Below are 27,634 nucleotides of genomic sequence, written 5' to 3' on the forward strand. Positions count from 1 at the left end.
CCTCCGGGTGCAAGTAGATAAATAGGGACCGCTTACCAGCGGGAAGGTAAACGGCGTTTCCGTGTGCGGCTCTGGCTCGCCAGAGCAGCGATGTCACGCTGGCCACGTGACCCGGAAGTGTCTCCGGACAGCGCTGGCCCCTGGCCTCTTGAGTGAGATGGGCGCACAACCCCAGAGTCTGGCAAGACTGGCCCCTACGGGCAGGGGTACCTTTACCTTTACCTTTACATATAATACATCTTAATACATTACAAAGATGGCATAATTACTGTAAAGCATCAGATGAAACACTGCTCAGGCCCTCCTAACTATTATTACTTAATAAATTAATGGGAGGGGAAACAAAAGAGTCTTGGTGTCATTTGTCCCCCACTTGTTCTAAATTAATTGGGACCTTAAATGGCTCTCTATCTCTCTGGGGAAGTAGTGAGATGCTTCAAGGCAGAAGTTCGTTCTCTCTCTCTCTCCTGAAAACTCTGATTTCAAGGAACACATTTCAAGGAACCATGGGCCATGCAGGCAGACTCTTCTCAAACTGGCCCAGCCACCAAAATCCCTGTCCTACCACCACACTTCATGAAAACCCAGCCATCTACCATACAGTACAGGTGTGGTTTGTTTGTGAGCAGTACCTGAGCTGGGGTACCATCCCAAGGCAGCATGGTGAGCAACGGGTGTCACTCAAGTAAACTTTCCTTCTTGAATTACCAGCTTGGCTTTAGTTTTCAGAGCAGAAGGGAATGGAAAATCCCTGCCCCACTCCTCCTAAAGCAGGTCTGCGTCTATCTACAGAACCTACAGGTTTTTCTGCTAAATGGGGATTATACAACTCTGCCTCAAACTGCTGGGCATATTTTTTAGCTGATTTTGCCCACCCCCTCACCTGCGCCCCTGGTGGGGGCCCACCGCACCACCCCCTAGCTATGGCCCTGGCTGGATCCTGAGCTAGTCCTGCTACCATTGTGTGATGGAAACAGTCCAAATCCAAGCATGTCCACTGTGCAAGCTTGTGAACTGGTGTAGCAAATCAGCATTCCCTGCCCTCTCAAGCAGGGTCCAGGGTCTTTGAATGACGGCATTTCCTCATACCTATCTGAGTTCTGAGACCTTTGGGAGAGACCCTTCTCTCAGTCCCACAACCCTCTATGATGAGGCGGAGTGAGGCAGTTAATATAATGATGATGATGCTTAAGCCCTGCTGCTGCTGGCTACCAATTTCAACTGCTTTGTCCCCACCCTTATTTCTGCTCCCAGGGAGACCACTCTCCCCGCATGCGCTGGCTCCCCCCTTCCCTCCCTACAGACAATGTTCGGCAAGTTGAACCAGCTGACTGCGGAAACTCTCATCAGCCACACAGAGCTTTCAAAAAGTGAGTGGGACAAATTTGCAAAAGGAGTAAGGGAACAAGAACTCCCAAAAGTAATGGCATTCTTCAGCTTTAATAACTGCCACTTATTCATAATTGATCAGAACTGCGTAAGAGTAAGATACTGCGCAACACTTGACATCTTCTCAAGAAACTATACACTAATTATGGTAATGTGAAGATGCTGAAGTCAGCAAATTAGCCCCCCCCCCCAGCTCATTTATATGCACAAGACTTGTGATTAACATACTTTACAAATCTTTTCTGCTGTGGACCCCAGTAAATGACTTGCAACCCAAGATCTAAGCTAGGGGTGCTCTGACGCCCACACAAACTTAAAATGGCTGCAGCTACGACATGAAGTGTTGATAAGGATTCCTTGCAGTCTCTGCTTACAGTTTTTCATCAAGTAGGACTCAAGCCTGCTGCTATCTGCATCGTCCCCATTCTTACGGACACTAAAATGTGAAGGAATGGAGGGAACTGCCTTTCTATGCAATATATGCACACACAAAAGATGAAGATCTCACATAAAAGTAACGTTGCATAGCTTGCTTGTGCTTTGAGGGAAAGAACTGACAGAAAAACTATTTTGATTTCACTTCTGCTGACCCAGGCCTGGTTTCTTTTGAATGGGTCGTGTCCTTTGCTCCTATGGTGTGTTTCTTTGTTTAGGGAAGCTTTTAATGTTTAACAGACCACTGCATTTTAATACAGTGGTACCTCGGGTTACAGACGCTTCAGGTTACAGACTCCGCTAACCCAGAAATAGTACCTCGGGTTAAGAACTTTGCTTCAGGATGAGAACAGAAATCGTGCTCTGGCAGCGCGGCGGCAGCGGGAGGCCCCATTAGCTAAACTGGTGTTTCAGGTTAAGAACAGTTTCAGGTTAAGAACAGACCTCCAGAATGAATTAAGTTCTTTACCCGAGGTACCACTGTACTTTATTGGAAGCTATCCAGAGTGGCTGGGTATAAATAAATAAATAAATAAATAAATAAATAAATAAATATCTCATTTGCTTTAACCTTTTACAGTGGATTATTCTGTTTCCCTGAACTGTAAAGAAATAACCAAGCTAAGGATGTCTTTCTTTATAAGGACCTGGAGTTTGGTTCCCATGATAGCACAGCTTTTTAAACTGAGGTACCCAGTTAAGGAATATCCATTTAAAACTGGCTTTGCAGACCTTTTAAGCAAAGGTCTGATTTTACAAGACTATTTCATACACTTCTTCAGAATCCATGAAATGCAGGATATCATATATAAACAAATGCTCTCTAAGTATCATGGTCGTACTTGGTACGTTGCTGTCAATTGTTTTGCGGAAAGGTTGGAAACTGGTTTTTCGGGACTGGGGGAAGAGGTTAGAGGTTCCAGCCATAATCCTGCTCTCCTAATGTCCAACAACAAGCCCTTGTCCCAGTCAACTCACAACAGAACAGGGAAACACAACGTGTTTTTTGTGACAGGGAAATCCAGGACTCTTTCATAGAGAACTTGGGGAACTGGGTGAAGGTTTGATGCATCACTGAAGAGACTCAGTGGCAAGGAGGTTGAGTGGTTAGACCAGGTACCTGTGGCAGCTACTTCCCTCAGATCCTGTTCTTCACATGCAGTTCAGCAGCGAGGGCGGATTTTGGCCTACATGATGTGTAAAATGTCTACTTACTTGCACTGCTGATCAATTTCACCATTTTAAGACGCTTGTCTTTATTCAGGTTTATATTCCCCTTCTTTCTACATCATTGTCTCTTCCTTCCCCCCAACCTCCAACACTACCAGTTAATCCTACAAGCAGCCACTGTTTTCTAAGGGGCACAAAAAAGGAAAACAAACAAATATCCTATCTTTTTGGTCTTAGAAATTAGGCCAAAGATCCGAAAGCCAGGAATTCATTTTTGCTATTATTATCTGTTCTGTTTTCTGCACTCTAGAGCTTATTCCAGTCCTGCCCCACTTCAACGAGCAGCTAAAGACTGCACAAAGATAGTAAAGAATCAAAGTTATTTTAATCCTATGCAAATTTTGAGTGATTAAATGAAACTGGTAGGTAATGTAATTTATGCTTATGTTTGCTGTTAGGTTGGTTTGCTTGTGTAGGCTGTGAAGCAGGCAATGTAAGCTGTTTTGAGGATTCATGGGAAAGCTGAAGAGGCCATGAAATTATAAAGTATAAATTTGCACAGCAGAAACTAGGCAGAAGGCTTGCTTTGATCTGACAGTTTCACATTAGCTTTGGAATCAAAGGGAAATCCCTGCAGAGAATGAAAGCATGCTAGGAATTCCAAAAGCGGAGACCAATTGTGAATCTTAGGCAGGCCTGGGGAAGAGACAGGTGCCAAAGCAGCTGCCAATCACCTGGTGTCAATCTTGTCACAACTAGAACTGGTGTGAAGTCAAGCCACAGCTGCAAAAGAAAGCTTGGGAGAACTCAAGAGTGTGAAGGAAGATGTCAGGCGGGGGCTCTGAGTTGGAAACTCAGGCCTGGTGAGCCGGATCAGTGCTGGGTGGAAGGGTCTTCATCACTGCATTTAATGCATTTATTTTATAAAATTTATATGCCACTTCATTGTAAAAAAACCAAACAAACCTCCAAGTGGTCTTTGCATCAAAACCCCCCAATTTCTGAATCAGGTCTGCCAAAAATTCACATTCCGGTCCTTGATCTGCCAAAGCTTGTCCTTGGCTCTGCCTACGGACCAGGAATTTTCAGTCACAAGCTCACATCCTTAATTGCAGCCAAGAGTCCAACTTTTTTTAAAGATTACTGAAAAGAAGGGGAGAGATGAAGCACTTGCAGAACAGCATTGACGGTCAACAGGATTTTTCTTTTAATTCTAAATGATTTGGAGAACTTTTCATTTGCAGTTCTGAAAATCGATATATTTTAACTGGATCATCTTGTTGATGTATTGCAATTTATAATGAAATGGCCATTGGCCATAAACAATAAAAGTCTGTCTGACTGAAGCAGTTGCAGCTCCTCTCCACTTTATCCTTATGTTCTTTTCTCCCCAGAGGGTGGCTGGATTCAAAAGATGATGGAAGTTGATCAGAAGACAGCAAAAGCTGTTGAAATTTGCTCTTCCATTTAACAATACAGGTGCAGGAGCCCTGTGTGATTTTACAACTGACCACCCAATGGCTACAGGGTGATAGGACAAGTAAAAGAAAAAAAGTTGATGCCATGGACTATAATGCACTTTAAAGGCCTGTAACTTTCTGAGAAGACTGCCTGAAAGACAGACAGAGGCGGCGCGAAACAGCAATGGCGGTCCTCTTCGCGCTGTGAAGAGGGGCTCCGCGAAAAAGGGTCGTCCGCTGCGGCAAAGCGGAGACCCATCAAGAAAAACCGCAGGCAGAGCGAGCCTGCGGCCGTGGGACTCGGCGGGCGCCTTGAGCCCCCCCCAGAAGCGGAGAAGGAGCCTCGTAAGAGGCTCCGGAACGTGAAAGGGGGAGCGGCGCTGTGAGTTCATCGCTCTTTTCGTGGAAGCAAAGCCGCGCTGCTGCTGATGATGAGCGCTGACCTTTCTTCTTGAAAATATCGGAATTGGAGCAACATACCCGTGAGTAAGGGGTTTAAATTCTTAATCTAAATTGGAGAAATTCGGCTGAAAACGGGAGGCGAGTAACAGGAAGTCCGCCTCCCGACTCTGCTAATTAGATCAAAGCAAGGGCTCTGAAGCGAGCTGAAGTGTTTAAAAGGGATTGTAAAAGTGGAAGAAAGAGTGCATTGATAGACTTTGCATTTCGAGGATAAAAGGGAAAGAATTGTGAAATTTATGGACTTTTGCCCTCTGGAACTGTCCCCCTATTTTTGAGCTAAACGGAGTTAAAAGGGGTAAACCCGTCATCGGGCTGCCAGTGTATAGAAGAGAACTGTCAAACTGCTGTCAAATTGACGACATTGTAGCAGAGATTTAAACTGTTGCATAGACTGAGACATTAATGTTTAACATTGTTGCTGGGACCTCTCTTGCACCTTGTGGCTGGATTCTAAGAGACTGGAAGCTTTGGAAACCTCCCTTTTGTGTTTTGGAACTACAAAAATTTAACATGGGGAATATAGGAACTTCAATGGCGGAAAATAGTTCCTTCCTTCTTTGAAACTTTGAAATACTCCCCCTAGAGGACTGTGGAAGTATAGTGGCCTGGGAATTGAACTTTATTGAAATTCTTTGTGGTTTAATTGTTTATACTTTGGACTTGTCTTTCTCATGGGACAAAAGATCATTTGACCTTGAACAGAGGCAGGTGTGGAATGAGCGGCTCAGGGAGAACAAGAGCAGCTAAAGCCAAAGATAAAGAAAAAGAGAAAAAATCTGGGCAACTCATGCAAACAACTTTAACTCATCATCGCAGATCATCCGTCCCAACTGTGCTGACAGCACAGGAGGTGGAATTTGTACAGCCTGCTGCAGAAGATATGGCAACTGGAGGATCTGAAACAGTTTTGAAACAAATTTTGGAACAACTGGCAGTTTTAAATCAAAAAGTGGATAATCAAACATCAAAAATTGACCAAGCCACATCCTCTATTGGCAAATTAACTGAACAGGTTTCGCAGCATACCCAGGCAATTGAGAAACTGCAAGGAGCTACGGCAGAAAACTACAAATTAGCTGTGGAAGCCAATCAAAAAGCAGAACAGGCGAATATAAAGGTTGATGAGATTAAAGGGGAAGTAAGGCCTCTGAAGGGACGCAGGTGGCGCTGTGGGGTAAAGCCTCAGCGCCTAGGACTTGCCGATCGAAAGGTCGGCGGTTCGAATCCCTGCGGCGGGGTGCGCTCCCGCTGCTCGGTCCCAGCGCCTGCCAACCTAGCAGTTCGAAAGCACCTCCGGGTGCAAGTAGATAAATAGGGACCGCTTACCAGCGGGAAGGTAAACGGCGTTTCCGTGTGCGGCTCTGGCTCGCCAGAGCAGCGATGTCACGCTGGCCACGTGACCCGGAAGTGTCTCCAGACAGCGCTGGCCCCTGGCCTCTTAAGTGAGATGGGCGCACAACCCCAGAGTCTGGCAAGACTGGCCCGTACGGGCAGGGGTACCTTTACCTTTACCTTTAAGGCCTCTGAAAAGACAGGTAGGGGAACAACAAGCCTACCTGTCATTGGTTGAATTGAAAAGTAAAGAAAATAATCTCAGGATAAGGGCTATCCCGGAACTGGAGAAAGACAACCTAGAGGGATTTCTTACACTTTTGTTCTCCAAATTCTGGGGAATTGAGGAAGAAAAGGACTTTAAAATTGTGACAGCCTTTAGACTGGGAAAATCTGTAAAGAAAGACAAGTCCAGAGACTGCTTAGTTATTCTGAGATCAAGAGAAGAGAGGGATAAGATATTAGGCCTACATTTCAAGAAATCTTTGGAGATAGAAGGCAAAAAGGCTGAAATTTACAGAGATATACCCAAATATCTCTTGGAACTTAGGACTGCCTATATAGACTTGACTAAATTGTTGAGACACAATGGAATTCCCTATAGGTGGGAGTTTCCACAAGGACTATCATTTACTTACAAAGGAAGGAAAATAAAAATTAAATCACCTGAAGACCAGCAGAAGTTCCTATACGACCACGAGGAGGACCTGCAAAAAGGAGCTGCAGCTTCTTGGCCTCCACCACCACCGGGACCATCTCCAAAGCCTACACCGCCTGGATCTGGACCAACATTACCACCTCCGGGATCGGAGGGAAACTTAGATACCCCATTGTAGGACCCGCCAACTGAACCAGGATGTCTCTGCAGCTTCTTAGCTGGAACATAAATGGCGGAAACTCCCCGGAGAAAAGAAAAAAAGTTTTTCACATCTTGAAAAAGGAACAATTGGACGTTATTTGCCTACAAGAAACACATGTGACAAGGCTCCACAGAAAAGTGCTAATTAATAAAAGACTAGGCCAAGAATTTATTTCTTCGGATAAAGTTAAGAAAAGAGGAGTGGTGATATATGCAAAGGAGAGCCTGTCACCGAAATTCTTATTTAAAGATGAACATGGCCGAATTTTGGCGATTGAAATACAGACACAAGGAGAAAAATTTTTGATATTAGGAATATACGCTCCAAATGAGGGAAAATCGGAATTTTTTAGGAAGCTGCATGAGACTATGCTGGATTACTTGGACTACAATAACATCATTATGTTGGGTGATATGAATGGGGTTGTGTCTGTAAACATGGATAAGTCACAAAGTGTCAACATATCGAAGGATGGCAGACTACCTAAAACTTTTTTTGAAATGACTGACAATATGGACTTAATTGACATATGGAGGGTTAAGAACCCTCTAGGGAAAGAAGGAACTTTCTTTTCTGAAGCTCATCTGACATGGACACGAATCGACCAAATAAGGACAACTAGAGGACTGGTACCTAAGACTAGAAAAGTGGAAATCTGCCCAAAAACTTGCTCCGACCATAACGCTTTGAAAGTGGAATTGAGACTAAATACAACCGGATCCTTTAGATGGAAAATGAATGACACCATATTAAGAGACCAGGAGATTGTGAAGAAGGCCCAAAAAACCTTAAAGGACTATTTTGAGATAAACTTGAATACCACTGTGGAAAAAAGAATAATCTGGGACGCAAGTAAAGCAGTCATGAGAGGGTTTCTAATACAACAAAACACGATTAAGAAAAGACTCTGGAATGAAAAGAAAGAGAAGATATTGGAGAAAATAAGAGAAGGAGAGAAAAAATTAAGATCTAGGCCTAAGTCAAAGGATGTGCTAAGAGAAGTGAAATTTTTCCAGGCGCAATACTCGAATTTGATAAATCAAGAGGTGGAATGGAAAATTAAACAAATGAAACAAAGATCCTTTGAATCGGCGAATAAGTGTGGGAAACTGCTAGCATGGCAGTTGAAAAAGAGACAAAAACTTAATACAGTTACAAATCTAGAGATTGAAGGGAGAATGGTTCAGAAACCTGAAGAAATTAGAAAGTGTTTCCAGAGATATTTCAAAGAACTTTATTCACAAGGGCCGCAAAAAGCTTCCGAGGTGGATCAATTTCTTAAAATTAATGGATTACAAAAAATATCCCAGGAAATGAGATCAATCCTGAATTGTAACATCACACAGCAAGAAATTGAAAGTGCCATTCAGAATCTCCAATTGGGCAAATCTCCAGGCCCTGATGGACTAACCTCCAAATACTACAAGGTTTTAAAGGATTATTTGATACAACCCTTGATGGAGGTTTGTAACCAGATCATGGAGGGGAGGAAGGCACCGGAAACGTGGAAAGAAGCTTTCATCACATTGATACCTAAACTAGAAACTGAAAAGACTCAGCTTAAGAACTACCGCCCCATCTCACTCCTAAATGTGGATTACAAAATTTTTGCGGATATCCTGGCAAATAGATTTAAAAAAGTATTAAATGAAGTGATCCATAAGGACCAGGCTGGCTTTCTCCCTGGTAGGCATTTGTTTGACAATACAAGAAACATTATTGATATTTTGGAGCTTCTACAAACAAATCTTAACACTAGAGCGGTCTTAATTTTTATTGATGCAGAGAAGGCCTTTGATAATATTTCTTGGATGTTTATGAAGAAAAATTTGGAAGGGATGGGAGTGGGGTGGGGGTTTGAAAATGGTATAGAAGCAATCTATTCAGAACAAAAAGCGAAATTGATTGTAAACAATGTGGTGACAGAGGAGTTTAAAATTGAAAAAGGGACACGCCAGGGGTGCCCCCTATCCCCCCTATTGTTTATTTCAGTTCTGGAGGTGTTGCTAAACATGATTAGAAAGGACCGGTTGGTTCAGGGAATTGAGGTCGGAGTGAAACAATATAAATTGAAAGCATTTGCAGATGACCTGGTATTAACATTACAGGAACCAGTCTCTAGCACTAAAAGAGTGTTAGAATTAATTTCTGACTTTGGTCGGGTGGCGGGATTTAAGTTAAATAAGCAAAAAACTAAAGTTTTAGCAAAAAAATTTGACAGTTACAGAAACAGATGAGTTCTCTAAAGAAACAGAACTAAATGTGGTTAAAAAAGTAAAATACCTAGGGGTGCACTTGACCTCCAAAAATTTGAATTTGTTTAAAGACAACTATGAGAAATGTTGGTCAGAAATTAAAAGAGATTTGGAAATATGGTCAAGATTAAAACTTTCCTTGTTAGGCCGAATAGCTGCTGTAAAGATGAATGTATTGCCGAAAATGTTATTCTTGTTTCAGGCCCTACAGATCGTGGACAAGGTGGAATGTTTTGGAAAGTGGCAGAAGGATATCTCTAAGTTTGTTTGGCAGGGCAAAAAGCCCCGAATAAAGTTTAAGATATTAACTGATGTGAAAGAAAGAGGGGGATTTGCCCTGCCAGACTTGAGGTTATATTACGAAGCTGTAGCCTTCTGCTGGTTGAAAGATTGGATTTTGCTGGAGAACACTGATATCCTAGATCTGGAAGGGTTTGATAATGCGTTTGGGTGGCATGCATATCTGTGGTATGACAAGGTTAAAGTGCACAAATTGTTCAAAAACCATATTGTCAGAAGAGCAATTTTGATGGTCTGGACAAAATATAAAGACTTATTGGAGAGTAAGACTCCGAGGTGGCTCTCACCGGTGGAGGCCAAGGCACGTAAGAGACTTAACATGGAGGCCCACTGGCCTAAATATTGGGAAATAATTGAGAAAATTGGAGACAATTGGAGGTTGCTGAGCTTGGAAAAACTGAAAACCAAGGTGCGAGATTGGTTGCACTATGCCCAAATCCAGGAGGTCTTTAAAATAGATAAAAAGGTTGGATTCCAGGTGGAAAAATCGAAACTAGAGACAGAATTGTTAGAGCCAAAAAATAAACTACTTTCGAGAATGTATAACTTGCTGCTTAAGTGGAATACACAGGATGAGACAGTCAAATCCGCCATGATAAAATGGGCGCAGGATGTGGGGCACAACATTATGTTTGCAGACTGGGAAAGGTTATGGAACACCGGAATGAAATTTACGGCATGTAGTGCCTTGAAGGAAAACATTATGAAAATGGTATACCGGTGGTACATGACCCCAGTCAAACTAGCTAAGATATACCACCTGTCTGACAATAAATGTTGGAAATGCAGAGAGGCGGAAGGGACATTTTTTCACCTCTGGTGGACTTGCCCGAAAGTGAAGGCCTTTTGGGAGATGATCCATAATGAACTAAAAAAGGTACTTAGATTTACCTTACCTAAGAAACCGGAGGCCTTTCTTTTGGGCATTGTAGACCAGAGAGTACTTAAGAAAGATAGAATCTTTTTTATGTATGCTACCACGGCAGCCAGGATCTTGATTGCAAGGCATTGGAAGACACAAGATCTACCCACACTGGAGGAATGGCAATCGCAGTTGATGGACTACATGGAATTGGCCGAAATGACTGGCAGAATCCGAGACTTGGGAGAAGAAACAATCGAGGAGGACTGGATAAAGTTTAAGGACTATTTGAAAAAATACTATAAGCTGTATGAATGTTAAAAAAAAAATGCACCTTTTAGGAAATTTTAGCTTCAGCAAATGTAAGTTAATGAAATGGAAATTAAGACACAAGAATTTAGAGGTAAAATAATGAAACAACTTTATTGTGTTTAAATATAAAACGTACAAAAATTGAGTTATAGTATATTTGAAATTAGGGAACACGATAAAATGCAAGATACAATAAGTTTTGAAATAAGTTAACAAATTGCTGATGTTTTATAGTACAGAGAATGCAGGGTTTGGAGGTTGCGGGGAAGTCCTTTAGATTTGATGAAAAAAGAACATGGAAATTTGTTATTCTCTTTTTATACTTTCTTATATCTATCCTTTATTCTTTTTTCTGTATTTCTTAAACTCAATAAAAATATTATAAAAAAAAAGAAAGACAGACATATTGAGGTCTTCTTGCTGAAAAGCTTTTATTGTCAAAACAAAAAAATTCCTTCCAGTAGCACCTTAAAGACCAACTAAGTTAGTTCTTGGTATGAGCTTTTGTGTGCATGCACACTTCTTCAGATACGTATCTGAAGGTATCTGAAGAAGTGTGCATGCACACGAAAGCTCATACCAAGAACTAACTTAGTTGGTCTTTAAGGTGCTACTGGAAGGAATTTTTTTTGTTTTGACTATGGCAGACCAACACGGCTACCTATCTGTAGCTTTTATTGTGTTTGTATTTTCTGTCAAGTAACTTTTAAAATCAAAAGTTAGTATCTGAAGTTGGTATCTGAAGAAGTATGCATGCACATGAAAGCTTATACCCAGAACAAATTTAGTTGGTCTCTAAGGTGCTACTGGACAACTGTTTAATTTATTTTAAAATCAAAGTTTGCTTTCAATTGGAAACTCGGTTTGTCCAGAGAGACTGTCTTATGGCTTCTGCATAGAGATGGTGAAATGAATAGTTGACAAACTGGGACATTTCCTAGGAAACCACTCTACTGCTTGTTAGGAAAAGTCTCTCTCTCAAGTTTTGAACTGGATTTTATGTACAGATAATCTAGTCAATATAATAAATATATTTATTAGGTCTGCAATATTGAGTTAAACATTTTAAAAAGTCCCCTGGTTTAATCAGGCGACAATCTGGCTTTTTTTTTTTTTTTAACAAAATGACTTTTTATAGCAGATGTACACAAATTTTGAGAGGCACTTTAAGGAGTGGCATTGCCTCTTCTCTGCTGTACAAGACAGAATGTCTCTTCTAAGACGGGGCTTGCTGTGGCCTGGGTGTGCACTGCGTAAAAACAAAGTATGTTTCTCCCCTTCCTCAAAACTCATATGCACACACATTTTATTAATTTAAGCCATTTTTTTCTGTAACAAACAGCATGCTCTTTTTTGCTGCAACAACAGGCTATCCTAGCACCTGGGCACATATATGCCCAATATTCGCCTGGATGCAAATTAAGTGAGCAAAGGTCTTGCATCTCACAAGTCAGTGTCACTTCAGGTGGCTAATCAAAACAGCTAAGTAGTGACATATGCCAGGGGGCATTAGAGCAGCTTACCTACAAGGCAAGAGAAAAAATAGACCCCAAGTCCAAATAAGGAAAGGCTGGCCACGGAGGTCAAGGCATTATCATGGTGTTTGTGTGTGATTAAGGAGTTTGTCAAGGTGGATTCACAGACTAGGGAACAGCAAGCAGTAGCTCCAGGGCCAAATCAAGTCCGCTATCAGTAATGCTATTTTCTTGCCCCCTTTAGTTGTCTATGCCTACCCCTGACCTGTTATGCTCCATCTCATCCTTAAAGTGGCCCACCAATGAGAAGCTCAGAGTAAAGGAAAGCAGAGCGAGTATATTGATTTGAGCCACTGGTTCTTGCTAACCTCTGCAAGGCTGAAGGACCAGACAGCTCTGCAAGGGTGTCTGGTTGATTTGGCTGGTGCACAAACTGATGCCCTGGTTGACCTCCAGAAATCAGAGATGACCCAGACAACCAACACAATCACTTCTTATTCTCAGATCTAATAATACTATGAAATGGTTGGGTTGATGAGTAGGACTTAGATGGTGGCAAACTCTTAAAAAAGTATTAACAGTGGCTAGAAACAGGTGGGCAGATTCTTCTAAAGAAGACCTTCCTGGACCCTGGTGATTTCACCAGTGATCACTGAGTTGCAAATCTCTTTTTCTTGGTTCAAAGTGTGTAGATGTGAGGCTCCAGGTATCCGCTCATTTTCTGGAGCCATTTTTATCTGCCTTCTTCTAGGCAGACTGGGAACTGAAGTGGCTTTGGTCAGCCACTGGTCAAACAGTAATAGGAGAGTGACAGAAGGCATGTGTCCATTCCCTGACACCTCACATCAGCATATAATCAGCCATAATATTTTTCAAAAATGCCTGTCTGGTTTGGATACACTGCTTTATACTTATTCCTACCTGATGATCATTTGCAGAATGTTGGGCTGGGCGGCTGCAGTTTGGCACCGGGGCAGCTATGCTACAGTGCTCCACGGACTTCTGCACTGCCCCCCAGGCTACCTATCAATTATATGAAACCACTGAAAGAAGTCATCAGAGGAGCTGGAGGTAGATTTCATTATGGAGATAACACCCATCTCTCTCTCTCTCTCTTACATGTGGTCCAGATGTAATCATGGATACTCTGTGCAGATGCCTAGAGTTAGTAACAGGCTAGATGAGAGCTAAGAATCTGAAGTTCAATCCCAAAACAGATTGGCTGCTAATATTATCAATCTAGGAAAGTAGTATTCAGCCTATTCCTTATGGGGACCACCCCCTCTTAAAGACTAGGCGTATTAACAACTACTGCCCTGCCACAAATCCCCCCCCCTTTGGGCAAAGTACTTGAAAAGGTCATGGTGACACAGCTGCAGGCTTAAAGGGGAGTGACGGGATAGCGTAGATGTGACCCCGTGACTCTTAATAAATCTGCCATTGGCTTTTGATACCATCGATTATGATATCCTTCTAGGTTGTCTATGGAAGATGGGATTTGGGTGGCACTATTATACAGAGCTTCCTGTCTTATCTCCAGGGATGGTTACGGCACTGGCTGAGTTTTTCTCAGTCCCCTGGGTCTTGAGCTATGGGATACTACAAGGTGCTATGCCGTCCCCAATGCTACTGAACACTACATGAAGCTGCTAGGAGTGGTCACTACGAGATCTGGCATGAGGTGGCATCAGTACACCAATGATACCCAACACTGTTTCTCTGAAACATCTGAATTGGGGATGCCTGAGAAGATGACTGGATGCAGCAGTGGGCATGAAGAAAAACGTGTGTGAATCCTGGCAAGATGGAGGCTTTGCGGATGTTTCCTGGCTCTGAAAATTTGGTAAGCTGCTTGCCTTGGATGGGGTCACACTCTCCCTGAAGGAGCAGGTGTGTAATCTGAGGGCACTCCTGGATCCACCCATCCCTGGATGCACAGGTGTCTGTGATGGCTAGGAGTGCCTTTTACCAACTGTTCCTGGATTGGGACAGCTTGGCCACCGTTGTCCATGCATTGGTAGTGCCACAGTTGGACCACTGCCATGTGCTCTATGTGGGGCTGCCCTTCAGGTTGGTGAAGAGACTGTAGCTGAAGTGGCCAGGTTGCTTGTGGGAACCTGCATATAACATCTTGCTTCTGGGAGTTCCACTGGTTGGCAATTTAAGAATAAGAGCATGTGGCCTGTCTAGCCAAGCAGGACCTGAGTGCAACAGCACTCTCCCCTCTTAAGGTTTCCTGACCATGGAAGCCGAGTAGAGCCATCGGAGTGAGCAGCCACTAATTGTCTTCTCTGCTACCAGACTAAGATAAAGGTGCTGGTACTAACATATAAGGCCCAATACAGCTCAGGCTAATTTAGAGACTGTGTTATCCATTATTTATCCAGCAGGTCACTGTGGTCTGCAGAAGAGCTGCTCCTACAAGTTCCAAAAGTTCAGAAGCCCACTCCATGGCAACTCAAAGCAGGGCTTTCGGCATGGCTACCTGTTCTGTGGAACAGCATTCCTGTTGAGATTTGACAGGTGACCACTACTTGCACTTTCTAGAAACGGTTTAATACATTTTTTTTCCATGATGTGGTTTGCCACCTGGATGAATGGGTCTCTGCCATTGCTGTCTTTTTTTTTATTTAAATAATCTGCTGATTTTTATTGCACATGGCCTTGAGAGAGTTGCATAAAGAGGATGAGTAAATTCATGCTCCTGCTCCTCCTCCTCCTGGCTCAATTAAAGGTGCTGTTTTTGGCCTTCAAAATCCTAAACATCCTGGGATTTGGGTTCCCAAGGGACTGCATTATTCCACACAAGCCTGCCCAACCAACCACTGGAGGCCCTTCGCCCCTGCATTCAGCGCCCAGGAGAGTGGCTAAAAAAGAGAAGGCATTTTCAAGGGGGGGGGGACAATTTAGAGTTCCTCCTTCCTTTCCCAGACCACCACTTCTCTGCTTTCAACTGAATGCCACCCCCACCATAGTGTTTCTAGTCAAAAATATTTTTTAAAGTCTTTTGAGGTTTCATTTCACACACGTGCATATAACATTTAGTAAGGCCCAGATTTAGATTATAGTCATAACTTGGTCTGCTTCTCTCTTTTTTCTTCTTCAAACGCCAACATCAATAATGGTTAAACCTTAGTGATAATATAGGGAACTCTGGCATTTTTTATTTGTATTTTTTTTTTTAATGGCAGAGATTCCTTCAGCAAATCTCTCTCCCCGTGATTTATTTCTAGCTACAAATATATTTAACAACCCACTTCAAGTGTTTCTCTCCCCCCCCCCCCCCAATCATCAAGACACATGCAGCTTTTCCTGTTCCATAACAAACCACCCTCCCCTGGGAAAGGAGAAACTACACCTACTTTCTCAACAAGCAAAGCAACCAGGAGACATAGTTTCCCTAGATCTTCACAGTCATTGCCAGTGAGAATGAAATGAGAGAAAACTGTGTTTGTCAGCACTAACAGAAGGGCTAGAAGCATGAAAAACCTGGAAGTTTCCTCTCATATGAAAATCAGACCAAGAATTCAAACTGTGTTGTGCCTTGCTGCTGTGTGTGTGCACAGCACACGCGCTTTAAAATCTGAGCCAGAAGTGATTGTTTGCCGTGCTGGCTGCGTTGGCTCTTGTGGAAGAAATTCCTGGTGCCTGCCTGCCTGCCTGGGGGATATGCAAGACCGTACCTGTTCCAGGTGGCGTTGGAGCAGACCCGTCGCTGCTGGGTCCCCCGCTCATCCAAGGCGGCCGGCTCTCTCTTGCCCAGATCACTGAGGCTGGGCGAACTCATGAACTTCAACCTGCGAAGAGTCCTCATGGTCAAATGTGTTGTTTTGTGCGTGGCAGCTAGAGAAACACCATCCTTTTTACAACACACACACACGCAGCTGGAGCAGCAGCTTCTCCGTTTGCTGTTCAAAAATGAAACTTAAAAAAACAAAACAAAAAACAGAGAAGAGAGAACCAGTCTCTACAGAACACACCTCTGCCAGCAAGAAAACAAACCTTTAATCAGATCAACTCTGACGTCATAAATTGTGGTTAATAATTTCTCCAGGCTTTTTTTTTTTTTTTTAAAGCTGAACTCCTCATTGCTGTTCTTTACATATTAAGGGGCCCTTTAAACCGGAAGGTTGTGCAAAACTTTTCTCATCCCCATTGTAAAAAAACCTGAGAATCTCATTCCGCATGCATGTTCCACCTGCCATAGTAAAAGCTTCACTGAATTCTCAAGAGGCCCCCCCCCTTTCTCTTGTAACCGGAGCCAATAAGGGAGGGGGAAGCAACCCACTAAGGGTGACGTATGGAGGAGATTGCATAGGGAAGTTTCGTAACCACCAATTCTTTGCCACATTACAACACACAAACACTCTCTCTCTCTCTCTCTCTCTCTCTCTCTCTCTCTCTCTGTGTGTGTGTGTGTGTGTGTGTGTCTTTCACCAGGGCAAATAACAAATCTACTTGTCTAAGAGGTTGCTTAAACTGAAAGCACAAGATAAGCCTCCTGGGCAAAACAGGAGGTCGCTTTAAGGAGATGTGGGTGCTTTTGAAAAAGCATTTCAAAGATGTCCTGCAGCGCTGGTTGCTGGGGGCGATTCCACCTCGTAACAGCTTCAAAAGCAAAGTTTTACAATGGGAGGGGGGCATATTTGGTCTCTAAAACACCACAACCTGAAGAAAAAGACAGAGATGACTCAGCTTGAAATTTTAAAAAATGGGAGGAGATCAGCAGCATATATGACAGAGCAAAGCCGTTTGCAGTTGAAATAGCCTAACAAGAGCCTCCGCTCTTACTCTAAGGCAGGGGTCAGCAATCTTTTTCAGTCGTGGGCTGGTCCACTGTCCCTCAGACCTTGTGGGGGGCCGGACTATTTTTTTTTTTTTTGGGGGGGGGGGTGGAATGAACAAATTCCTATGCCCCACAAATAACCCAGAGGTGCATTTTAAATAAAATGACAAATTCTACTCCTGTAAAAACACGCTGATTCCCGGGCCGTCCGCGGGCCGGATTGAGAAAGTGATTGGGCCGGATCTGGCCCCCGGGCCTTAGGTTGCCTAGCCCTGCTCTAAGGCAGGCCACGTATCCACCCAAAGTGGGAATTTAAGTATCCTGGCATCCTGAGATTTTCCATTCTCTTGTAAAAATATTCTACAACTATCTAGGTACACTGAAGAGAACCTATAGGCAGTTATCTGGTCACAATACTCCCCTAACCCCAAATCACAAAATAAATGCACAGTATTAGGGGCCCCTCTGCTCCCAAACCACTCACGTTGAACAGATCTCTTGCAAGAACAGTTTATTTTGGTAGGTAAGTGCCAAAAACATCTGCACCTGCCTCTCAGCCCTGATTTGCATGTTACAGTTTAACAAACACATCATATGTCAACCATGTGCTTTTGTGGTAAACTCCAGTTGTCTAATCTGCAGTTGGGGGTTGTTTCTTTCTACTCAATTTACTATTCAGTGTCAAATGCTTATAATAATGATATTAATCACTATGAACAAACACCCCATAACAAGTAAAGAAGCTACTGGGATTTATTTCAAACAAAAACAAAACCATAATTTATAATCTAGAAACAAATGCAAACAACTGAACGAAGGAGCCCCCAAAGGAGAGCCCATAATAAGTGGGGTTGTTAGGGGGGGCTGACCCGTGTCTTTGGAAGATGCAGGAGGGGAGAAGGAAGGAAACGTACAGGGATTCTAAGTTTCATGTTCAAAACTCTCCACCCCAAGGTGGACTTCACTAAATATGATTTTGAGTGGGCACATTGAGCACTACCTGCCAAGCCAAAGAATGTGCTCCCCAAACCCCACGCCATTACGTGTTTTGTGAGATTCACAAAAATGGATTGAGATTCCTGCACTGCAGGGGGTGGACTCGATGACCCTTGGGGGATCCCTTCTGACTACATGATTCTATGAAATTCTAGGATTCCATGAAAGGGGGAGATCTGTCGTGGCCTTGCCCATTAAGGAACATTACATATAACGTACAACGGTGATGGTGTTCCCAGAAACTCTTGAGAAAGTGCAATACGTTTAGGAGGAAAAGATCTACTATAGATGGGGCTTCCCATTTTAGCTATGGTTGGCAAATAGACAAAGGATGTATTTTCTGCTGTTTGGATGGATTTTATTAAATACACTAATCAAAGTCACAACGCCAGATCGTATCTGTCTGTGATCATATATGGCTGAGAGAGAACAAATGACATGCAAATGTGACCAATGGGCATAAATACCCCTGGAGACTAACAATAAAAGGTAAAAGGTAAAGGTAAAGGTACCCCTGCCCGTACGGGCCAGTCTTGACAGACTCTGGGGTTGTGCGCCCATCTCACTCAAGAGGCCAGGGGCCAGCGCTGTCCGGAGACACTTCCGGGTCACGTGGCCAGCGTGACATCGCTGCTCTGGCGAGCCAGAGCCGCACACGGAAACGCCGTTTACCTTCCCGCTGGTAAGCGGTCCCTATTTATCTACGTGCACCCGGAGGTGCTTTCGAACTGCTAGGTTGGCAGGCGCTGGGACCGAGCAGCGGGAGCGCACCCCGCCGCAGGGATTCGAACCGCCGACCTTTCGATCGGCAAGTCCTAGGCGCTGAGGCTTTAACCCACAGCGCCACCTGCGTCCCCTAACAATAAGACACTTCAGTAAAAAACAAACAAAAACAAAGAACAATTTTGCAAACTGCAGTACAATAAAGAACAGTAACAAAGCAAGCAGTGACTGGTCTCTCATGCATCACTATTCCAGTATTTGACTGGAAAGAAGTGGTATCCATTGAAATCAGGTTAGCGATAATACAGCCCTCCAAAACCCAGCGTGGGTAGTTGAGAGGTGATGAACTCTCAAGAAGTATTTATGAAAGTTAGAAACGGAAACCACATCATGTCAAATATAGCCTGGCTCCTTGCTTTCCACATATCATGTGCTAATATTTCCATGAGAGCAAGACACAAAACATGCTTAAACCAACTTGCAACTAAAAAAAAGTCAGAGGACATTTCCCAGCCTCTACCTTTCGCTAATCTGCCTACAACCCCTAGTGGTGCAGCAACAAAACTGCTAGCACATTTGCAAAGCTAAGCAGGCTCTGCTAAGTTTCAAATTAGATGAGGGACCGTGTCTTGAGATCTCAGAGTCCTGAAAGTTCCCAGGGGCTCCAGGCACTTCCCCTGAGTTTGCTTTCCTTGGATTGAGTTTGCTGTATGATAAACAGTGGTACCTCGGGTTAAGTATTTAATTCATTCCTGAGGTCCGTTCTTAACCTGAAATTGTTCTTAACCTGAAGCACCACTTTAGCTAACGGGGCCTCCTGCTGCTGCTGCTGCGGCACAATTTGTTCTCATCCTGAAGCAAAGTTCTTAACCCGAGGTACTATTTCTGGGTTAGCGGAGTCTGTAACCTGAAGCATATGTCACCTGAGGTACCACTGTATGGGTTATGTGAGTTAATGATATATGGTTTATTTATTCATATATACCATCTAGCTTGGGACGCGGGTGGCACTGTGGGTTAAACCACAGAGCCTAGGACTTGCCGATTGTCTCCCCGCGACAGGGTGAGCTCCCGTTGCTCAGTCCCTGCTCCTGCCCACCTAGCAGTTCAAAAGAACGTCAAAGTGCAAGTAGATAAATACCGGTAGGTACCGCTCCGGCGGGAAGGTAAACGGCATTTCGGTGCGCTGCTCTGGTTCGCCAGAAGCAGCTTAGTCATGCTGGCCACATGACCCGGAAGCTGTACACCGGCTCCCTCGGCCAATAAAGCAAGATGAGCGCCACAACCCCAGAGTCAGCCACGACTGGACCTAATGGTCAGGGGTCCCTTTACCTTTACCATCTAGCTTATTTACTCATCTAGACCACCTGAGTCTACAATTGAGGGGCTCACATAATACCCCAAGAGGGTCTTGATTCTCCCACAGCCACAGCCTTGAATCCCAGCAAGAATCAGGCATGACTCTGTTTCCCAGCTGCCCAGCCTACAGCCTGCAGTCCTGCCCAGCCTGCTTCTAGCTTCACACACAACCCTGCTTTTGTTTTTCTAACTAGCGGACAGTTATTCTCTGGTACAGAGCCACTTCCTTTGTTACCTTAATGACCCACACTTTGAAGGCCCTTATAGTCCTTGCCTGGCTAATTCAGCAATTGAATCCCTGCTGGATCCAGGAATGGGGAAGGGATCCAGGCAAACAGCCTACCCCCACCCCCATATTTACAACACCAAGTTCTTTATGGACGAGGTTGGGGCAAGTGAAAATATAGAAAGGAGAGCTGAAGGGGCTGCTTTTGGGACCACCTGGTTAGTTAATTTAGAAAAATTATCTCAGAATTGTGCCAGATGCTATTGAATATGACTGTTGGTGATTTGCAAGGTCTGCAGAGTGAGAGACAGATCTGGGAGAAACGTTTTCTGATTCAACCTGAGAAAGGAACTCTTTGGCACGGTGTACCATACCAAGCAATCTCAGCATCACTGAAGCCTCTCTGAAACTAATTTGCTGTTGGTACTTCACTCTGGAAGAATTAAGTCATGCTAGCCCATCCCTATCGCCTGCATGCTTAGAGGAACACGAATAAAATGAATCTGGGTCTTCGAAAGATAACGGGTGCTGTGGGTAGATGGTTCCTATGCCTGTTCTGCACAGAACTATACTCCCTCTAAAGGAGCAGTGACATATCTTGGGGGTAGTCCTGGATTCATCCTTGTCTGCCATTGCATTCAGGGATGGCGCTAGGCTACTTCCATTCCAGATGTTATGGAGAAACAGCTGCAGGTCATCAGCCTAACTGGGTCCTTCTGGACAGAAAGAAGAACAAGAGACATTCCATTCAACTTGAGGTGTGCTTGAGGAGGACACACTTCCTGGGCTCTAAAGACATGGAGGTGGGGGTGGGGGTGCTCACGTGACCCCCAGTGCCCTTCCATGACATCAATAAGCAGTGAGGGGCTTAAGGAGGTGAATCCACACCTTCCCCTCATTTTCTGTTTTTCTTCTCCAACTGATGCAACACCCCAAGGCTCCTGGAGGCAGCTGAGCATGCTCAGTTCTTCCTGGGTTCTTTGAGGGGGGGGGTGCCCCACTTTGGTTTGTCAACGTTTGGTGTTTCTGCATACCTCGCGCCCTAAGCAGTCATCCTCCTGCATCTTTCTCCTGCCCCTGGGTGCCTTCAAAATTCCACCTCACAGGGAGGGAAATGTGCATGCTTGGCTCTCATTGAGCTTTCGGTTTTTTTCTTTATCGTTTTTCTGCCAAGTATGCAGAAATCCCTGCCTAGTCTGGTCCCGTTTCACTGCCTTGATGACAGGTACAGGACCACCAAGTTTGCTATTAGAAGGGATGGTGATAAGGAAGAAGATGATTTAACACTTCAGAAACTCTGTCCAATGTGCAGATACTTTTAAACTGATGTATAAGATCAGGGAAAGTTCATCTAGTAACAACTGATAATGAAACAGTTGAAATTCCCTGCTCACCAGTTCTGTGCTGTGTAAATTGTTCCTTAGCTTGCCTACCTTGCAGAATGTTAATTGGCTCTCTGAACAGGGTGACCTTGAAGTATCAGCCGGAGAACCACAGAACTGTCTCCTATGCTTATATATGGTGCGGGGCCTGCCATTGCCTGGGAAATCAGAACTGTGGGTTGTGCAGAACCACACTTTCCCACAGCCCTATTTCACAACTCAAGATTCTTCCTCTTAACTGCCTTGATTTTAAAAACCACACACACAAGTACCCACGCGGCAAGATAAAGATAGGCCACGAAAATGGCCTGCCAGAAGGGGATGGAGCCAGAACTTTGGGAGGGAGAATAAAAGGAGCCGTTTCAGAGAGAGGATTCTGATGGGGAGACGGTTTAAGAGAGAGCAGGAGGGAGAGAAAGAGGGTTGGTCCTGGTCTGCGTGTGTAACATCCGCCCTGGGAAAAATATCTTCAGCTAGAGAAAGGAGTCTCTGAGCTTAGATAGGAAGACGGTGTTGAGTGTCTTGGCTGAGTTGGAGCCAGGAGAAGGCGAAGCTGTGAGGAGACGGTCTCCTTGGGTCACCTTCCAGTCAGGAGGGGAGAGATCTTCCAGAAAGAGAAGACTCCCAAACCAGGCAAAAGGGGTGCGTGGGGATCCCCTGGGTCTGTTAGACTGCCAGAGGCATCTCAGGAGTAGAAACGGACAGAAAGTACCACCTCCTTGTTTAAGAACCAAAGTATTAAGCTGTAACACCTACACAACAACTAAGTTTAGGAACTGAAGTGTAAGCAGTGGAAATAAACTGAGCATTTACCATCTAGTCTAGAAACCTGTAACATCTAACTGAGGAGTAAAAACTGAATTAAAGCAGCTCATATTTAAAAGAAGCTGTGCATTTATTACCTTGTTTAGAAGCCTGTATCATCCACTAGATTAAGTATAATTATTAATAAGTTAACTGTTTCCTGAAAAACATTATCTCCTATCCTTTGTTTTATCAGCTTCATTCTGTAAACTAAATCTTTCTTTATTGGTTCAGCTCCTGCCTGAGTCTTCAAGGATCTAAGTTCAGAAAAACCAAGATATACCTTGTGGTGGTTATACAGGGTCTACGGAGAGGGGATCTGCCTCTCTACCTCCCTTAGGGAGAGAGGAGGAAAGGGGAATCGGCGAGAGCTGCCTCTTCCCTCTCCACGCTTTTCTGCTGGTTGGAGGGTCAGGACATGGTCCCAATTGTGCCAGCAAACAGGACCTCAACCACTAATATTACATTTACATTTAACGTTTGCAAGCTTGTTTGCAGAATATGGGATGGTGGTAAAAAGCAGCCACGCCTGAAGTCACATTTTTATCCTTTGAGCTTCCTGTTCTCTCGTTTTCAGCAACCTCCTATGCAAGACCTCAGCTGCTCTGTGGTCTTCAGCGCATGAAGGAAATGCAACCCTAACACCTACACACACTTGAAAAGGACACGCCATTCTTGGCACATCCTGTCCATTTGTTTCCAGGAAAAATGTCTCCTTATTTTGTTTTCAAGTATGAGCAATCTGGACTGCATGTACACTTATGGCTTTAAAGGAAGATGAGAGCAGTTCTTAGGGGAGAGGGCTATGGCTGGCTACCACCTGTGATGGCTCCGCTCTGCCTCCACAGTGTGAGGCAGCCATGCTTCTGAAGAGTGCTGCTCTTGTGCTCAGATCCTGCCTGCTGGTCTGGTCAGCCACGGTGAGCAAAGGGTGCTGGACTAGATGGGCCATGGGCCTGAACAGCAAGCTCTTGTGTTCTTATGCTAATAATCTTGAGATATCAGGTATAGGGTTTCTTGTGGAAAATGCCTCCCTCTACTGGAAGGATGCCTTTGAAGCAACTGAGACCCACTGAAAAACCCACACCTTTCAACATGAGAAATTATATACACTTGAATTGTTATAGGCTCTCAGCACCGAGAAAATGAAGAGTACATTTTAATGTATCTTGAGAGTATACTGAGTGTGTGAGTCTTCTGGGCCAGATTCAACTAATGTGATGTGTCAGCAGAGGGCAGTGCAAGGACTCCCGCTAGGGCAGAATGAGACCCTGTCATCATATAACACCTCTACTCAAGAGATCTGAACTGGATGCCCATTTGATAACAGGCCAAGTCGAAGGCGTATATAAAGCAACCAGTTTACCTGAGGGATTGCCTTACCTCAGACATGACCACTTGACCACTTTAATAGAAACATGGAATCACAGAGTTGGGCTCCACTGGTCATCTAGCCCAAGCCCGGGCAATGCAAAAACTGGCACACTTACAGGTGCCACATAATATTCATTCCATGCTTGTAGGAAGTCAATATTTTAATGTAGCAGCATCTGCACTTCGGAACTCACTGCTTATTGACATCAGGCAGGAACCTCCACTGCCTGTTTAAAACAGTTTTGTTTAGGCAAGCCTACACAGTCATATGGAGTTTACATGTTTTATTTCTTGCTAGCTACTGTTGATTTTAATCACCTTTTGAATATTTTAAATATCTGCTTTGTTACGGAAGGGGGGGGGCATGTCTTCTTCACCTTCTTCACTACAATATATCCATTTATTCCCAATTGTCAATGTCAAAGGGAACTAAAATCTATAAAATCCATATCCATAATCCCTAAGTAAGGTGTCAAGACCCTAATCCTGTCAAAATCACTCTGCCAAACCTTTCCTCTGGGCAATGCCAGGTGGCAGACTACCATTGTCTTCTCATCACTAGTACTCAGGATGTGCTTATCTGCGCATATCTCCAACTCTGCATATTCCCCCCTCCCTCCTCCTTATGTTAATCCGGTGTAACCCAACCTCTCCTTAATGTATTCATGATGTAATCTGTGTAACCCAACCTTTCCTTAATGTATTCATGATGTAACTGGGATGTATTTTGCACTGTATTCTGGGACATGGAGGGAGTTCCAAAAGTTCATGTCACCCCTTTCTCGCTGTTCAATCTCGCCTTGAACCTGTTGCGCAATAAACTTGGACCTTCTGCAGTTTGCTCCTGTCTACGGCTGAGCTTATTTTCCTCCGCAGGGACCCACGGACTTAGTCCGATGAGCTGGGTGGCAGAGCAGCCTCGCACCCAGATTTTGCCGTAACAGCTTTTATCAATATTTTTTTTTCCATATTAAGCAGTATGAATTTTGGACACCCACCCACTTTATATGTAAATTTATAGGACTCTTAACCTGCCATATGACCCTCAAAGAAGCTTAAAATAAAAGCAACCATAAACACAATTTTGATGCAGCAGTATCACAGAAAAAAAGCTACGGTTTAGAAAAGAAAACCCACTACTGAGAATGCAGAAACCCGCAAATTGAGCGGATGAGACAAATATTGGTTGAACGGTAAACAGGGCACTTTCTGGATGTGTTCTAGAGGGAAGTGAGGGGCAGATGGGGCTCATCCACCTGGGGAGGTGGCCCATCTAGGAGAAGGAAAACTCATCCTAAACCTCTGCTACCTTGTGGCCATACTCATTCATGAGAGAAAGGCTTCAGGAGTAAACTCCGAGAGGAAATCCATACCCGCTGCCTTGTGGGACATCTTTGGGAGAAGAAAAGGCTAAGGAGTAAACCCGACACAAATCCAAGCAACTCCTGCCACCAAACTGGTGCCAAAGGCCTTGCTCTGCTTTCCTTTGAACCATGTCAGCAAGGCCAAGTGTGTATGTGGGGGGGGGGTGTTTTGTTGTCTGGGCATCCCAGGACCTCCAGACACGCTGCCCAGGCTTGTGCCCCCGGAGGTGACTTTGGTGCTGCAAACACAGTGATTCAACTTCATCCCTGGAGGCACACCCCATTGTTTCCTGAGACGGACAGATGCTAACAACAATGTCAGGACAGGACATCCAGTCTGGCCTTCCACCTTAAGTCTCTTCTCCCCTCCCTCATGGCTCCCTGCCCCCATCCCAGTGCACAGGCTTCTCCCACAACACCCTCACTTCTCCCCCTCCCCAGGCTGCCAAATGTCTGGCTGAAAGGCAGCAAGAGTGTTTGCAACTCCTCTGCTTCCCAGAGCACACTCCAAAGGTCTCCCATTTCTCTTGCTCCTGAGCCTAGTGAAACATTAACAAAAGCAATGCTTCCTGTTGTGGAAGCCAGAAAGGGGGGGGGGGGTCTGATAGGCTGGCAAGCAATCCCAGTAACTCCCCACCCCCTCTGCAGATGGCAAAAAGGAAGCCCCGCAGCCTGCAGAGCAGTGCAGGAAGAGAGAGAAGAAGTCTCACATCGCCTAGGTAACCAGGCAACTCTATCTTTCTGCGCTGTGTTGCAGCAAAGTATGGGGTGGAGGGGGAGAAACAAAACAGCATTGACGCGCATATGCCACATCAGTTGTGGAAAGAACGCGTGTGTAAATTGGTGCCCTTCTTTTTAAAACGCACAAAAGAGACCAAGAGCTGGGGTTCTCACTTCTGTGCATCTAAGAAGGGAAACTGTATGCATGTATTTTTTGGAGGACAACCATTTCAGTATTATCCAGAGCACAGGGTGAAACACTCTGCCCCTTGTGTCCCTTGAAAGCCCCGTCTCCCACTGTCCATACCCTGCAAGAGGAGGGGAGGGCTTTCTCTGAGCACAGAGCCCCTCGGGATTTAGGCTGCACCCACACCAAACATCCAGAACACTATCAGGCACCTCACAGAGCTACAATCAATCTCTCTTCCTATGGAACTCGGGGAATTGAGGGCTCTCCTAATAACTTTCAGCAGCCACAACCAACTACAGTTCCCAGAGTTATTTGAGGGAAGCCATGGCTGTTAAAGTGGCATAATAATGGGTGTACTGTGTCAGTGCAACCTTGGAACTGACTTAGTAAGTCAAGGCCATTTATCTCTTACTGTGAGAATGCCATTTTAGCTTAGAAGTTTTCCAGCTAGGCAACCGTTGGAAACTTACAGGGATTTCTTCATTAAAATATCAGTAATGGCAAGTGAAACTCCATTATAATTATAATTTTATTATTTATACCCCGCCAATCTGGCTGGGTTTCCCCAGCCTTGAAGAGTTTCACCTGGCAAGCTAAAACGCATGCACTTATGGAACAATTGTAATAGTGTGACAATGAATTCCACCCTTTGAGAATAGGTTGTAGACTGCCACAGTTTAGAAGTGGAACAGAAAATAGAGTCTAGGGTCACTACACATAATTCTGTGTCACACTCTGCTCAAGGCAAAGACATGCACACATACACATGTTTTGGGAAGTTACATCATGAAGCAGACAAACACCAAGAAACCTTTGAAAACAACAACTAAGCCCTGTTAGGTTTGCACTGCTCATGAAAACTATGAGAAATATGGAGCTGGTTTCAGGAACCAAAGTCGCTTGGGCAACAAAAAGAATCTTTTCTTAAAGTGTAAAGTACTGCATTTGTTATCCAAAGCAGCCTCTATTCTGCTTTAAAAAAATAAAATAAAAAATTAGCTGTGCTCCACTGGCCAAGGCATTCATGCTAGAGGTGAGAGAAAATTGTCTCCCCAAATTATCTATCCTACTATTTCGGCAGTGAAATTGAGGGTGTTACTTTGATTAATATTCTCAGGGAATTTGTGGGCGAGAGGGGTGGAGAATAAATTTTTCAACAGTTTTTGGGGGCAGTGAGACTGTTTAGCAGCAGAAGCAGAAGCAGAAACCACCGTGTCAGCATCCAGCCAAGCTGCATGACCCACAACACCCCAAATCATGTTGGCGTAGTGTAGTGGGGTAGCCAGCAAAAAGAAAGAAAGAAAAAGCCACCCGGTGCAGAATTTTTAGAGAATCTGTAGAATGCGGCAGGGCAAAAAAGAAAATTATCTGACATTTTATTCTTCTTCTCTTTTTTTT

The 27,634-nt window shown here is 44.2% G+C and overlaps 1 protein-coding gene across 5 annotated transcripts in view; it reads right to left on the reverse strand.

The window, feature by feature from the left end:
* PRR5 (proline rich 5) overlaps positions 1-27,634 on the reverse strand; it is a 72,842-nt gene that overhangs the window by 22,753 nt on the left and 22,455 nt on the right. For 2 of the 5 annotated variants that reach the window (XM_083738870.1, XM_083738871.1), the window contains exon 3: positions 15,996-16,109. In XM_083738870.1, the coding sequence (XP_083594996.1) occupies positions 15,996-16,099 (104 nt within the window). In that variant the 5' untranslated portion in view covers positions 16,100-16,109. Of the gene's footprint in view, positions 1-15,995; positions 16,237-16,314; positions 16,537-27,634 lie in introns of those variants that run through there. The other 3 variants (XM_083738868.1, XM_083738869.1, XM_083738872.1) reach the window with 2 other exon arrangements.

Source organism: Podarcis gaigeae, assembly GCF_964106915.1.
Source record: "Podarcis gaigeae genome assembly, chromosome: 5".
NCBI lineage: Eukaryota > Metazoa > Chordata > Lepidosauria > Squamata > Lacertidae > Podarcis > Podarcis gaigeae.